Here is a 16,345-nt window from a genome sequence, read left to right as displayed (position 1 = left end):
GGGAAAGAGGAGAAAAAAAAGGGAAAAGTTGAAAAGGGAGCTGGGTAGAGCTGGCGATCCGCGAATGTTGCTTGGCAGGAGGACACGCGGCGGCGTGTATGTATTATAGGGTTTTGAGCGATGGTCGGGGGTGGGTGTGGGAGTGGGTAAAAGGTCCGAGGGGCTCGAGGGGAGAAAGTTTTGAAGGTTCTGGTGGGGAGGAATAGGATGGACGAAGGAGGAATAGGAGGATGTGGGGGGAGGGGGGGGGGGGGGGAGCGATTGGAGGGAGGGAGCGACGCTTTGGTTGGTGTGCGAGCGACAGAGTGGTTCATGAGAGAGAGAGAGAGAGAGAGTGAGTAGGGGGGCGTTCAGGGTAGGAGAGTACGGGGAAGCGCTGGAGTTTAAGGAGTTGGAGGGGCGGAGATCTTAGGAGGGGCGCCTAACGTCACGTAACGGCGCATTCACTCACCGGCCGTCGTCGACGCCGTTGTGCCGCACACGCAATACACACCATACGGTCAGTTTCACTCGCTTGTCAGCCTCGTGCTGCTGGCTCCACATTTTTCCACCCACCCCCTCCTTGCACCGCGTCGAACCATCACGCCGATCCGACGCATCGTGTATTTTGCAACTGCATCGACAACCTCTAATTTCTCTAGGAGAATCGTGCACTTCGAGACAGTGCTGTTCAATTGTGTTGTTTATCCGGCGAGTGTTCGTTGTATATATATATATATAGTATACTGCTCTTCTCGGAGAGATTCACATCCGTCTCTGACACGGATTTCGTGTGTTTATGTTGGAAACGGTGGGTGACAGTGTGCGGGATCAGCTGATCGTTTCAGGCGCCACGCTCTCTCTCTCTCTCTCTCTCCCTTGGAGGAACCACGCGGCGGCACCGGATCGCCGGTTGCCACCGTCTATTCTTAATTTTCCCGCCAAATTGCTAAAACTCTAGTACGTCACTCCCCCCTCCCTCCTCTTACCAACACCGACCTAACCCTAAAAACCAAGAATTCCTACCGTAAACTTTCCGAGGGAAAGAAAGAAGGTGATTATACGTCGTTCGAGTTTCTCACAGTGTAGTTTGGTGTTTTCTGTTTTGGTAGAAAAACTGTCGACGAGTGCTCTCTGTTGTGTCTATACTCTCCTCGAGCGTTCCATCGCCGAGCATATATAGGAGGAAAACAGTGCGCGTCGCCTAAAACTCGCGTGTCGTTCCACAATCTCGGATATGAAGGACGGTTTTCGAGGATCGCGAGCGGGCACAGGGAGCGTAAATCGTGATCGAGCCTCCGATTTTTGATCCGTTTGCCATGTAAGGCGCGCAGAGTCCGAGAGTGAGTGAGTCGTTTTCAGCTTGATATGCATAGTTGGAGCTTCGATAAATCCTGCACGTCCTATTATTCGCCTGACGTACGAAACAATCCAGTACGTGACGTATGGTAGACGGGCTGCGGGACGAGTGTGTGTTTGTTCTCTCGCGCGTGTGTGTGTGTGCGTACATGTTCGGGAAAGAGAGGGGGAGAGAAAAACAGAGTGAAACATCGATTGCTCGGAGCGCACCGTAAATTCGTACTTCTTCGAGACACGTGTGCGAGTTTGACAACAAACTTACCGGCAGTCGTCGTCTATATAGCTTCTTTCAAAGCGCGCACGGCTAATATTCAGATATTCGATCGACCGATAGGAGATGCTTCGATGGGCGAAAAATCGTTGATTTACTTCCGTTGATCGTATGGGATGCCATTAGGACGCTCGTGACTTATTTCGAGCTGCGGCGAAAAGAAAAACGAGAGGATGGAAGCGAGCGTGATGGAGAGAGAGAGAAAGCTAGAAAGAAAGAAAAGTCAAAGACTCGCCTCGTCTTACCCGCCCTTCGCTATTGTATTTCCTTGCCATGTTCCTCACTCGCAAGCCGAATGACTTTGCATGAATCCTGCGAGTAACTCTATCCCGTACCGAGCCTATAAGGAACTTTATACGCGGGAATCTATAGAGTGTGTATATATATATATATATATATATATACGTTCTCTCTTTATATTTAGTTATTGTTTACGAGTACCTACAGCGCGGCCAACTGCAACTCGTTTCTCGGAATCTCGTAAATGGTCTGGAAAAGCGAGTATCGATAGAAAGCGTTGTAATCGATCATGTCGGCAAGGCTTTTTTTCCTCTCTCGACGTTTACGCTTTCTTTCATTCGTATATATATAAATATATATATATATATATATATATATATATATTTATGTATACATTGGAAACCGAACAGAGTTTAAAACTCGATCTCTATGCTCGCACGAAATAAGAAGCTGCTAATTTTGATGGCGGAGGAAGAGAGAGAGAGAGAGAGAGAGAAGCGCAGCAGCAGCCGGAAAATTCCATCTTGACGTCCTTGCGCGATACTGCTACGGACACGCAAGAGCTTCGAAACTTTGAAACTTTGCTGACTTGAAAATACAAAACTTTCCGACTACTCGTCGCTCGTATAACTTGGCGTGGATCTTTGCAAACAACGCGACACTCACTTTTTCCCCTAAATGGAAATACCAATGAACCATTTAGTAGCAGTCTGAATTCGACAATCCTCTTCTATCGGGTCTCGTGGAGTAACTTTTGTCGTCTTTATTTTTCCAGGAGACCGGCGTCATAGGTGCTACTGACGAGGGAGTTGCGGGGGAGGAGGAGGAGAAGAAGAAGAAGAAGAAGAAGAAAGAGAAGACGAGGAAGAGGAGGAGGAGGAAGAGGAAGAAGAAGATATTTTAAGAAGAAGAAGGTGGTGGTGGTAGAGTGGCAGTGGTATCGGTGTTGTTGCTGGTGCTTGTGTTGTTTTTGGTGGTGGATCAAGGAAAGAGGAGGAGCATTAGCGGTAGCATTGGTAGAGGTAGCAGTAGTAGCAGCAGGTTTGTTGTTGTTATTATTGTTGGTGCGTGCGTTTCGTGGTGCGTGCGTGCATGGAAGAGAGAAACTTGGGACGCGTTACCGGGAGGAACGAAGGGCCACCGAGTGCACCAAGGTGGCTCCGCTAACGTCGAGAGCCGAGAAAAAATGTCGAGCACCGCGGAGAGTCCCGATGGGATGGCTTTGCAGTCGCACTACTCGCTTAGATGGAACAACCACCAGACGCACATTCTGCAGGCCTTCGAAGCGCTGCTTCACGCCGAGGTCCTCGTCGACGTGACCCTCGTCTGTGCCGAAACCAGCCTCAGGGCGCACAAGGTTGTGCTCAGTGCCTGCAGGTAATTATTGCTATACGGATAATTCCATTATTCCCATTGCGATAGCACGAGTATATCCTCGGAATATTCCAAGGATATCCTGTGGATGTACCTGGGATGTTCCCAGGACGTTTAGGGAATCGTTCGCGATTAAAATTTTAACCCAACGCAATGTATTTAGAGGGGGGTTAGTCTCCCCCTATCTCTCCAGAGGTCAAACTTAACGTTGTCGATTTTCGACCGGTGTAACGAGGGATTTATATGCGATTGCAGTCCGTTCTTCGAGAGGATATTCGCGGAGCATCCGTGCAAGCATCCGGTGATCGTGCTGAAGGACTTTCCCGGCCACGAGGTTGCTGCCTTGATCGACTTCATGTACCGAGGCGAAGTCCGGGTCGGACGGGAAGATTTGCCGGGACTCATGAGAGCAGCGGAGAGTCTGCAAGTTCGGGGGCTGGCTTCCTCGGAACCAAGGCCAGCATCTCCGCCGGATACACCGACGGCGGAGATTCTATTGGCGGAAGCGTCGACGCCCGAAGGAGCGCGCCAGGACACACCGGAGGAGGACGACAATGCTTCCGAGGGCGCGTCCAATAGGGAATCCTCCGCGCTTCCCACGCCGTCGATGTTCCATCCGTCGAGGGACCACCGCGACAGGCTGCCCCACATGAGTCACTTGAACTTCAGTATGCGCGAGCTACGTGAAAATTGTGCCTCCCCCTTATTGCCACGTCGCAAACAGGCCAGACCACGAAGAAGATCCGGAGAACTGGTGCCGCAGGATCTCAGCAGACCCCATCCACCCCCGAGCTTGAGTCCGCCGAGCGGTCTCAACCTCAGCGGGAGCCAGCAGCAGCATCCTCATCAGCAATCGCTTCAGCAGCAACAGTCGCAGCACGAAGACATGGCCGAGAATCTGTCGATGAAGAGGAGGTCCGTCTCCCCGAACTCCAGCGACCAGCAGCATCACGCGAAGGCCGAGAGCAGCGAGGCCGCTAGCAGTCCGCGTGGCTCGCCCCTCACCGGAACCAGCCTCCTCCATCCGGACGGTTCCCTCCAGGATATCCCGTCAGCGGCGGTAGCCACGGGACTACCAGCAATCTCAGCGTTATCCCTAACGCCACCTCATCATCACAGCGAGTACCTGACGAGTCTCGGTCAACTGGCGGCTCAGTGGCTGCCGAGTCATCCGCAGAGCCAGCTACCTCCGCCCCAAGGACACCATCAGAGGGACGGCAGTCCTCACACACCGAGCAGAACGCACTCTTATCAGCAGCAGCAGCAGCAACAGCAGCAACAACAATCCCAGCAGCAGACGCAGCAACAGCAGCAGGAGTCGCCGATGACGCCGCGCAGGAGTTCGGTAGCGTCCATGTTCCCTCTGGACGGGGTGTCTCTGGGGGCCGGTGGTCTCTTTCCCCACGCCAGTGCACTGGACAGGGGCTCCCTGCTGGCCGATCTGCACGACAGCTTCAAACCGGAAACGCTGCACGGTTTGTTCGGTGCTGCCGGCCTCGGTGGCCATCACTCGAGCAAGAAGCCGAAGAAGCACAGGGGCGACGGGGGCGGCGGGGGTGGGGACACCCCTCGCAGGTGGACCGACCACGGGGCGAGGGGACTTCCGGTGGGAAGGCCCAAAGGACAGCACAGCGCCCCCAGGGGCGGACCACCGAGATCCTGGACGAACGCGGAGCTGACCGAGGCGCTGCAGCACGTCTGGAACAAGAAGATGACCACTTCCCAGGCGAGCAGGATCTTCGGCATCCCGTACAACAGTCTTCTCATGTACGTGCGCGGGAAATACGGTAAGAGCCTGAAGCTCGAACAACTCAGGAGGGACTGCACCGGTGCTACCACCGGCGAGGTCGTCATGAACTCCCTGAACAACAACGTGAAGGCCGTCCAACCGCCGACTCAGCTCTCCCATCCACTGGCGGGTCTGCCCGGTCATCCATCCGACGACGGTGGGTTTCCCCATCACTCGCTGCTCGCTGCCAATCTTCCTCAGGGATTCTTCCCGGACTTTGCTGCCGCCGCTTTCCCGGTTCCGGTCAGTATGGTACACCTCCTGCCCCCGAGCGAGCAGAAGGCCTTCGATCCGAGCTCGAATCCTGGCGGCGGTGGAGCCGGCGACATGAACGCCGCCAGAAGCAGCCGCTCGCCTTCCCCCGTGGATCATCGGCATCATCACGAACCCCTTCACCAGCCACAACCACCCCAATCGGCACCTGCACTGCTGCAGCAGAACGGCTCCGACTAAGAAGAGTCCTCCTCGTCCTCTTCGCTCATCGAGTGTACCATCTGCACGATTTCGCCAAATTTTCTCTCACTCTTTTTCGCATACAAGACTGACTCGACGCTGATGCACTCGTTATATAGTATATCTCTCTCCATATAGTATATGTATCCCGCAAAACACGTTCTTCCCGGTCGATCCGAGGTCCGTTCGCTCCCTTCCTCCAACCCCACCCCACCCCCCCCCCCCTCCCACAACAATTTTCCTTTTCTTCGTCACCGCGGATTCAGACCGACGCCTCTCGTGGGACGAGCGAGAGACCAAACGAGAGCGTCGTCGCTGATCGATATAATAGTTCCTGCTACGCGAGAGCGATCATACCAAATAAATCACTTGGACAAAGCTCGCGCGCACGGTGCAATTTTTATCTAGAAACAATCATCAATCGCGTCTACTTTGACTCGTTTCGCTTCTTAATTTCTGGAGAGGCGTGCTTGCGTGTGCGTGCGTACGTACGCACGCAAAGACTGAACACGCACGATCGATTCGCGCGCGCTGTCCAATGGAAAGACGATGATTAGCCAGCAGCCAAAAGTCTTGTGCGTACACGATTTCTTTCTCTCGTTTCCCTCTTTCCCGTGACACGCGTATTATTTTTAGGGATCGGTGCAATACCCGTGTCGATATATACGGTAGTTGAATTTTGTAAATAATAATAATGATATTTTAATTGTTGACGTTTCGTTCCTCGCGTCCTTCCTCCAAATCAGCGTTTTTATTTATTATTGACATATACATATATATATATATATGTGTGTGTGTGTGTATCGCGACGACCTTTCGGACCTTGTTTGGACGCGCCCGTCGAATTATTTGCCGGTTGTCACGGCCGCGGCGACGCTCGGAGAACGACGGAGAGAAGGGAAGATGGAAATGAAGAGAGGATAAATTTGCGAATATCACCGTTGGTGCACGAAACAAGAGTGCGAATATCTTGGCGAGCACCGAAATCTCTGTGTGAACCTGACTGTATAAGAACCAAGAAGAACGGGAATAAGAATAATAAGCTTAATGGTAGAGCACAATTTCACAAGAATATTTCGACAAGCAGACGGAAGCGCAGGGTAACTAACACATCAGGGATAGCCACAGACAAATCTACGATAGATAAAAAAAAGAAGCTACATATTAAACTGTAAAGGTAAAGGTAAATACATAAAGCTATAATACGATGATAATATTTCGTTAAAGAACTTAAGAGAAGAAACAAATTAATAAGAAAAAATGTGCTGAGGAGTGTGGCAGAATAATATTGCGGAAAGAGAGACGTTGCGTGACATCTCGCTTGAAATAGCGACGCGAGCGAGATGAAATCTATTATTAAATATATCTTATAAGTAGAGTGTATAACGGAGAAACAGAGAGAGAGAGAGAGAGAGAGAGAGAGAGAGAATTGTATGGGTATATGAGAGAGAAAAACTAAGGGTTTTAAGTATAAAAATATTAGAGACCGCAGGCTGACAGCCCAAATGGCCTGTACCATACAAACTGATATTATTGACGATATGATGATTATTATATGTATATATTATATATTTAAACAGGGTGTTTCAAAAGAGTTTATTATAGCTGATTCGATGATGGACTGTACCGTGCGCGTTCAATCCCATGCCGTTGGTTGCAGAGCAACGCTTGGATGACAATTGGACATTCCGAACAAGCTCACACACGCACTCCATTATATTCTTAATGACTTGTTACATAATTATTTTTGTTACTCCCACTACACCGACGCAGTTTTACTCTTGTAACTATATATTAGATATTGTTCCAATTAAACGTCTCACCATGATATTGTAACGATATATAGACAGATTGCCAAAAGAGGTACAGCCACATCGAAAATGGTTCCAACGATTTTTTTTATTCACTCTGTTGACGCGAAGAGAAGTTTACGTTGTAATGTGTGTGTGAAATGCGCGAATGACTGTTCGAACGACCGATGATTATGGCGCGCGCTTGTGTGTGTGTGTGTGTGTGTGTTGCGTGCCTGTGTACGTGAGTGTCTGTGCGTGTAAAAGAGAGAGAGAGAGAGAGAGAGAGACATATATTATATTATATATATATATATATATATATATATATAAATATATATATTATAGACATATGTGATAGGCACCATGTGCAGACTTCAGTATTATTTTGTGCAGCAGTTAATGGGTAAAAGAAATCAATACGTTAGTTAGATACGTGCCCATTTTCATTACACTCGAGAGCCCTTTGCTAAGACGAAACGAATCGTTCGAGGGGAGAGGGAATGACAAAATTACACGAGAGAGCAACGGGACAAGGATAGCGTAATCCGGCCAACGTTTCGCTTCGTACGGGGCTGCACGAACCCCTTTCCACACTCGACCCCCGAATGCCTACAACCCCCCCCCCATCCTCCCCTCCCTCCTCCCCCTCTACCACACATTCCCCAACCCATTCACGTTTTTCCGCAAAACTTTCTCAAAGAACACGCTCCATTTAAGAAAAATAAATCATTATCATTGTCACATAGAGTGTAGATAGAAAACGCGTATAATTGGTTACTTTATTATTACGAGGATATACATATTATCATGCCGTAGTAAGCGTTAGTTAAATTTAAAAGTAAAGAAAAATGAAATAAAAAAAAAAGTGGGAGAAGAGAATCGGCGCGTCGCGTGAAAGCCGATTATACGAACGGTCTGAAGGGGGTTGGCTGATGATATTATAATTCGTTGTTAAAACTTGAATCCGCACACGCGCACAAATCAAATAGAGAGAGAGAGAGAGAGAGAGAGAGAGAGAGAGAGAGAGAGAGGTTGTATTCGAATTGTGAGAAAATCCACGAATATTATAAAATATTATTAATTGTGCGCCGCCCGTATTCCTCATTGTAGCTGTTACTATTACTTAAACTATTATCATTATTATTATTATGATTATGATTATGATTATTATTGTAATTATTACTTTATTATCATTATCAATGAGCAATTCGTTATGTGTATACTATAATGATTATCTAATATTATTTGAGAACAATTATAAAAAGTTACGATCCCTATAGGCAAGAGAAACGATCGCAACATATCATTAGCGCTCTATCGGCTTAACGTTACTTTATTTTCCCTCGTGATTGAGATTACTTGTAATTTTTGTAATTAACCGTGATTTCTGTCGTCGCAATGATCATTGCCGCAACACTACCGTCTTCTGCGTAGTCTTTAAGTAGGATTTTATCATTATTGCTGTTACTGTCATCGCCCCTATACAAGTATTTTTATCGCTTACCGACTGAGACGATCGAGATGAAAACAAATTGAAACTATACGATTATTATGATTACGCTGATTATTATCACCGGTTTATCCGTTATGCCTCCGTGCTACAGCCGACTTGTTACACACACGCGTACATAGACACACGATTATTAAGTATAAGAAGAGGCACCGAATGAAACAAAACTGACTTTTATTTTTCTGGGACTCCATAGGGAGGTCACCATCTTAAGTTCCTACAGTACGAAAGATGAGCCGATTATTATCCGATAAAAGTATTAACCTGCTTGTCGAGAGGGAGAAACGATCGGATGGAAGCGAACGAGTGAACGAGTTTGCGCGTGTGTGCATGAGTGTTCGAACGCGAGAGAGAGAGAGAGAGAGAGAGAGAGAGAGAGAGAGAGAGAGAGAGGGGGGGGAGAGGGGTGGGGAGAGGGAAAAAATTGTAAGAATGCTAAAAGGATCGAGAGTTGTATCTCCGAGAGATTATTTTTCATTTCGTAATCTACACTTTGTAAATAGAAGAAGAAAAGGCGCGATGGATTATTTATGCGTAATATATACTTGTACACACGAGAGATACACACACTCACACACACACACGTACAAACGGACATATGTATATAAATATAAAGATACACTTATATCTATATATATATGTATATTTAATAATAATTGTGCTTCGCGAGTGATGTTACATCTTCGGATACAACCTTTGATCGATATCGAGAAAATAGTACAGTGTACCGTAAAGATTGAAAAAGCACGATTTCCATGTTCGTTCTCCGATGAGGGACAGAGATGTTGCTCGGGTCACAATCAAAACTTTTTTTTTTCTTTTTTTCTCGTCTTTTTATCCTCTCTTCGTTCGTTTTATCCACCGTTGGCATTTTCGAATGCATTCTCTCTCTCTCTCTTTCTTTGTATCTTTGTCCACCCCCCCCCCCTCTCTCTCTCTCTCGTGCTCTATCCGATAAGTTACCGGCAGTCGATAAACTGCTTCCTCTTCTTCACCAAGCGCCACCACTGTATACCTACCGCTCATCGATCTTTCCACGCGCGCGCGCGTGATAAAGCCACTCGGCCGAGAGATTGGAAAGTCGGAGTTTGTCTCGCCGCGCGGAATAGATCGATGGATCGCGATCGAGGATCCAAAACTTGTTTGTTATCACCGCTATCGATGGCGCGCGCGCTTTAAACGATAATGAAGCAAAAACGCAACAGGGAAATCGTGCGAGCGAGTTGCGAGATGGATGAGAGAAGAGTGCGGAGTGTGTTTACTCGCGTGTAAAAATGAGAGAGTTACTCTCGCATCGGTTGTGCTGTCGTCACGTAGTTCCTAAGTCGCCCTAGCCTCGAATCGAGCGCATTACGAGAGGAGTACTGATGGAAAGCGCTGCGCTATTACGTCATACGGTAATAAGGACACGCAGTTTTATCAATGGAATAATTCTTGTTTCACCATATTACGACTGTTGTTACCGCGAACTATCGTCATTCCATGCCTCGCCAAGTTCGTCTGCATACACTCACAAACGACTCTTTCATTTTTCCATAGAATTATCCACGTTTATCGATATTTGCATCGGCGCAAGTATAAAGTACAAATATCTCGGTATGTGGAGAACGACCCGATAGTAATTTAATGGTATACACAGGAAAACCTAGTGCCTTTTTACCGTACGATGGAAACGTGGGATTATATTAGGTTTTTTGGGTCAGTTTTTCAGAGAGAGAGAGAGAGAGAGAGAGAGATGGAATGCATGTGTGAATGCTTGCGTGTAAGAAAGAGAGGAGGGGGGAGGGGGAGAAAAATGGTGCATCAGCGAGATCAGAGAACGCTTTGTTGCGAAACGGGAGGAATGATGGAAACGTTTGAACATATACGTCGCAGAATCTAATATAATATACAATATATTTATACTAATTACAATTGTACCATAACGATTATACTACTACTTATTATATTATACAGAGTCACCGCCACCCAGTATATTTTTTACAGGTTTACATTGTATTACAGTTTATAAAGTTTGATATACAAGAACAATTACCTATCGCCGTGGCACTGCGCGCGCATTCTATAGAACTACTTACAATTACAATATTTCCGAGAGTCGATGGACGAGCCGTATACGCGGGAAGCACACACACAGACGGACGGGCTTTGGGAAGCCAGTGATTTTTCCAAATTTCCCGCACCGGCTCGTCCCGGCACCCTCGATCCGATAATGAATAACAAACGCTACATAACTTGTGATATGTTTACCGCTGGTTACTACAGAGACTTCCTAGTCGATCCTACCACAGGATCGGCGCCACTAGTTCACTCACGCACACAATTCACATTTATATATGGATTTATTATGAATTTATTCATTGACGGATTATTATGTAATGATGAGTGCAATGAGAGGAGTAGATAAGAGAGAGAGAGAGAGAGAGAGTATGCGTGTGTGTGATAGAGAGAGAGAGAGAGAGAGAGAAAATATGTAAACTGCGCACGAGGCTAGGACGAGGCTAGCTACCTTGAGAGAGAATGAGTGAGTGAGAGAGAGAGAGAGAGAGAGAGAGAGAGAAGCCACGTTCACTCTTCGGACTAACCAAGAGACGCGTACTACACAAGACACGACCCAATCGTATTCACCCGCCCTGATAATGAGAATTACTATATTAACCCTAATAAAAACTGTACATACAATTGCAAAGCGAGCGTTGTTAATTTGCCCGATATGCCTTCTTACCACCCTTAGCAGAGTATACGGAGCAACGTTGCATGGAGATACGTGTGTGCGTTTACAAACAAGGCCAGCCTATATATTATTGATGTCGTTAAACGGCCGCTGCGATAAAGAGCGCGTCCGCCGAATAAGCGGAGATAATTCGTGGGCTGGCAGCGGCCGGAGCAGCGGGCCCCAAGGAGCCGGCCGGGCCAGCGCCCGCCCGACGCAACGCATAGCCCGCAGCTACCGGCTGTCACACGGATTGATGAGCAGTCGAAGCAGTTCCGAAGCAATTATTGTTATTCTGATTATATAATAAGCCGGGAGAGAGGACTGGGGGAGGGGGGAGGGGGTAAGCGTTGCCGAGAGGTAGAGGGAGATGGATGCGGGGGGGGGGGGGGAGTCCCAAGGAGGGAGGAAGGGCTCGGCTCCCCGAGCCCACAGAGAGCCCAGCAGCCGCGCGCCGGAAGGCCAGTTCCGCGAATTCGCGTAATCGATTCCGTCATGTCGCGGACCACCCGGGCACACGGTCCTAATAAATAAGTAATACGTCGTCGGTTAAACGAAAGATCGCCCATCCGCGAACAGCCTCTCCCTGCTTTCTTTTTCATCGCTTTTTCTCTCCTTGTCTCGCTATAATCGTCAATTAACCAGTATTTCCTCCTCCTCGTCGTGGTCTATACCGCGAGAAAAACCTGATATTTATCGACATTACCGTATGTGCGCTCTAGAAAAAGCATAAATTTCCCGGAACTCGCTATCTCTTGCTTCTATATATATATATATGTGTGTGTGTGTGTGTGTACAGCGCGTCGCACACCAGTAGCAACATTTGCAAAGCTTCGTGATTTTTCTCCTCGAATCCTGAGTAGCTACACTAGCGCACGGCTGCTCTCTCGCTGCCCCGAGACTATTTCCAAGCGCAGCTATAAATACACGCGGCGGCGGCGGCGACGGAGGCGGCGGTACAGCAGTGGCAGGCGGCAGATGACACTTGCAAGGAAGGAGTCGTCGCAGGACGCGCGATAGTCGCCAAATCCCGACGATGGGCGATGAAGGGGGGAGTCGAGAGGGGAATCCGTTGTCTATAGCCCCGCCGCGCGTCGTCTATGCACAGCGTACGTATGTGTACATGCGGCACGGCACGGCGCGCGCGAGAGCAGGAAGGCAGACGGAAAGGCAGGCAGGCGCGCAAATAGCGACCGAAAACGGCACAACTTCTCGGAGTCGAGCCGTCACTCATCGACCATATGAAAAAGCCCATTTTCGACCGCAGACCGTAAATATACTGGTGAATAAGCCACGCGAGAGTCGCTTTCATTGTAGACGCATCGCGGCAACCGCGTGCACGTAAAAATATACCGTTAAAGTTTGCTTCTTTTTAACGAGCCCGTGGCTACACCTATCGCGGAGCAGCGACAACTTGACGTTCGCGCCAACGTCTCTCGCCGTTACCCGTCCCCCCTCCCCCCCTCCTCCTACTGCTTCGCCGCCGACGACGACGCGACGTTTGCGGCCAGCCCCAACAGCTCCGCGGCTAGCACCAGCACAGCCAGCACCACCAGCAGCAGCACCAGCAGCAACACACACGCTACGCAACAAGCCGCTAGCAGTCCAAGCCGTTCGGCACACGCCGCCGGACGCGCGCGTCCATTTTTCTCGCTCGCCGTTGCTGCTGCTGCTGCCTCGCAGTCTCCCGATGCCGTGGCCGTCGTCGACGTCTGCGGCGCCAGTGCTACCCGCACCGGCGAGAACCTTCGCCGAACCCACCATCGCCACTACCAACAACAACAGCAACATGATACACCGCTCGTCGATCTCTCTGCTCCTCGCGATTGCCTTGATCGTCGAGCTCTGCTCGGCTTGTGCCTTCTGCCAGAGATTCTCCCAGCAATCCTACAAAAGCTTCGGGAGCCCGCGTCCCTTCGGCACCGAGAGACCGACCAGGGCCCAGGAGTTCAACAGAACCGGGGTCCTCCACCCCGAGTACCAGATCCCGGCCACCGTCAGATCGGGCAACGTGTCACGGTGAGTCTCGCAAATTATACATCTTTGCATCCTCCCTCTTTCGTTTTAGCGATGCGAGAAAGTTGCTTTGTATAGCTTTGATAATGATAATAGTAATGGCAATGCCGAAGAGAGTCACCGCGTCTCTCTCCTGTTCCAATTATACAAAGTATGGTCGCAAGATGGTTCCGCGGAGAAGGGGGGCGGCTGGGGGACGCTACGCACCATAAAGTCCTGCCAAAAGTCAAATGACAGAATGATTCCGAATCCGCGCTTGCGGCTGCCGAATATAGATAACGGGGACGGGGGTCGAGAGCGCGACCCTGCAGACGTCGCGACGCCGCGCCACGCCGCGCATAACGCTAATTTTACAATAGCCGTCTCAGTCAGTGGAGAGCACGTGCGCGCCGCGCAACGAAAAATAAACAGACGCGAGCGAATACTGAATACTACATATACTCTCTGTACTCTCTGTATAAGTAAGTGTTATTTCGGAGAACAAGACGAAAATAGTAAACATAAATACCGTTGCAGATTCTATTACCTAAATCCACGAGAGGGTCCCCCGCTCACTCTACTGGTCAGCCCCTGCAGCGGCCCCATTTCCTGGAGCGTCAGTTACGTCGAACCCCCGGACAGTGCCGGACAGGACACCGACGGATCCAAATGTCGGTGAAAATCTCTAGAGATTCCTCAAACTGCGTCACATTCCACCAGTCGCATGGTGTTTGTTCTTTTATCAATTTCAGCCACGCAACAGCAAACAAGATGGCCCGTGAAAACCTTGAAAGCAGGCTCCCCGTTGTTCAGTTACGAGGGAGCCGAGGACCAAAACTTTACGATAGCAAAAACTAGGGCGGGGCTCTACTGGTTCGAGATCGAGTCCGTACCGCGAACCGTCGACTCCACCGTCCTGCTCTACGCCACTTCCAGTGCTTTCGAGCACATCCCGTCGCTGGAGAGGTCACCCGACAATAATAAAGAGAATCGACATCGCAGCTTGAGATTTCAGCAGCGTAGGAGCAGAAGACGACTCACGGTGTCGTGGAACAAGAGGTGGGACTATGGTTTGCAAAAAATATTCGTTCAAATGGAATTTTGGAAAATTATGTCACACTTATGTGTGTGTGTGTGTGTGTTTTGACGTTATAGCCACGTGGATCCTCATCTCTCGAACTACTGCCTCGCTGTGACTTCCGGAACGCAGCACCATCCATCGACGCTTTGCGCTGCTAGGAATCTCCTAAAATCAGAAAGCCATGGTGCACATAGGGGTGGATCCTCCTCCTCCAGCAGGGAACATCAGCAACAGCATCGCAGTATTCCCGAGGGACTTCACTGCGTCCGTCAGACCAAATTGACGCTTCACAGAATGAAATACGACACTGTTTACAATTTTACTCTCTACGTGGTTGGTATACGATTCAAGCATTATTATTATTATCATCACTGTCGTTATGTTTATCAACACTACTAAGAACGATTTGTATACAGGTAAATATGAGGAACAACGTGTCCAATCGAGTGGCCGTAGACTCGATAAGATTTCGAAAAATACCTGAATTCCTACTGCGAACTGGCAGATACACCACAGCCACTTTGCGAAGGAACGACGGCTTCATAAACTTCCGATATCGCCCAGTGGACAACGCGTCGACGATCTTCCATATTCTTCCTTGCGGCGGTGGAATCGTCAAAGCGAAACTCAACGGACCAGGAATACTGAGGGTATCAAAGTTTATTCGACAATTTTACGTATGGATACACTGGAACGAAATTATTCCATTTAAATAACTGTTTTGTTTGCGTAGTCGTGGATAAATATTTACTTGATATTAGTGAATTTTGTTTAAATGGATTTAAACTGATCGCATTCGAACAAATTTTACCTAGTCGAATCAGTCACTTGTTTGGAACTGAATAAATATTTATTTTGCGACCGTTTCAACAAGGATTTATTTGAACCGAAGGATATTTGTTCCAAATGTATTTTACAATTTCTATGTTATTCTTTGATTCTATAAATATATCCGTGCAGGAAAAAGAGGTAGTAGGCTACGAATCGTTAAGGGTGCCTGCAATACCAGCCGGAAAACTGTACACCTTGCACATCTCTGCCACTCCGCAAGAGCTGGTGCGAGTTTCGAGCGTCAAGGTTCTTGCCACCCAAGAATCGTCATCGACCATCTATCCACAAGTAATTATGCAACGATACTATAGCTCTATAGAACCTTGTATACTCGGCTCATGATTACCACCCTTTGCGTGCTCTATTTTCAAGATCCCAACGAGAAGTAGTCCTAGGGAGTACAGATCGTTGAGGACCTGCAACGAGGTCACAGTGGGAGTGGAACCAGCCGGTGCTGCCAAGTACTGCATTTTGGTGAGAGAATTACGAGGTCCATTGTCGTTGGCCAGCTCGACGATCATTCCGGACCAGTGCGGCTTGCAGAGACGTCGCAGATCGGAATACACTTTGGAGGTTTGCGAGGAAAAACAGAGTCCTCCGAGAGACAAAGCATTGCCATTTACCCTGAAGAAACTTCAACCAGGTAGAGCGTACCTCCTTCAGATCACCGCTCAGCTCAAAGGACAATCTCTCTCTTACCCCTTGCTGAGCGTACGTACTCGACGCTCCTGCTTGCCCAATTGACGCATGTGATGGATACACATATGTCCAGAGCACACACACGCGCGCGCGCACACACACGCACACACACACATACATACACATCTATCTACTCCCTACATACTCCACACATTATGTATATGTAATCTTTATTGTGTCAAATCTTGTGAACATTTTCAACCAATGCGCTGCGTTGTGCAAATTGAAATAAAGATTGCGAGAAACAAGAAGCGGCAT

At 48.6% G+C, this 16,345-nt stretch overlaps 1 protein-coding gene across 2 annotated transcripts; it reads left to right on the top strand.

Moving 5' to 3' along the window:
• The first annotated feature begins 456 nt into the window (after positions 1-456).
• Positions 457-16,338, top strand: lov (jim lovell). 2 transcript variants are annotated; one of them, XM_066736516.1, is made up of 11 exons: positions 2,633-3,226; positions 3,479-4,540; positions 8,254-8,292; positions 13,025-13,051; positions 13,354-13,500; positions 14,014-14,147; positions 14,229-14,535; positions 14,632-14,890; positions 14,974-15,207; positions 15,518-15,676; positions 15,761-16,338. In XM_066736516.1, exons 1-11 carry the CDS (start codon positions 3,036-3,038, stop codon positions 16,130-16,132), a joined length of 2,931 nt encoding a protein of 976 aa, XP_066592613.1. In that variant the 5' UTR covers positions 2,633-3,035; the 3' UTR covers positions 16,133-16,338. The 2 variants fall into 2 exon arrangements, with proteins under 2 accessions (XP_066592623.1, XP_066592613.1); XM_066736526.1 differs by lacking the exons at positions 13,025-13,051; positions 13,354-13,500; positions 14,014-14,147; ... (3 more) ...; positions 15,518-15,676; positions 15,761-16,338 and adding an exon at positions 457-499 and having other exon boundaries at positions 2,625-3,226; positions 3,479-8,312.
• Positions 16,339-16,345: the final 7 nt, after the last annotated feature.

Source organism: Prorops nasuta, unplaced genomic scaffold, assembly GCF_024137725.1.
Source record: "Prorops nasuta isolate Cenicafe-Biocafe unplaced genomic scaffold, Cenicafe_Pnas_1.2 PNAS00002, whole genome shotgun sequence".
Taxonomy (NCBI): domain Eukaryota; kingdom Metazoa; phylum Arthropoda; class Insecta; order Hymenoptera; family Bethylidae; genus Prorops; species Prorops nasuta.
This window is presented reverse-complemented; position numbering and strand designations above follow the sequence as displayed.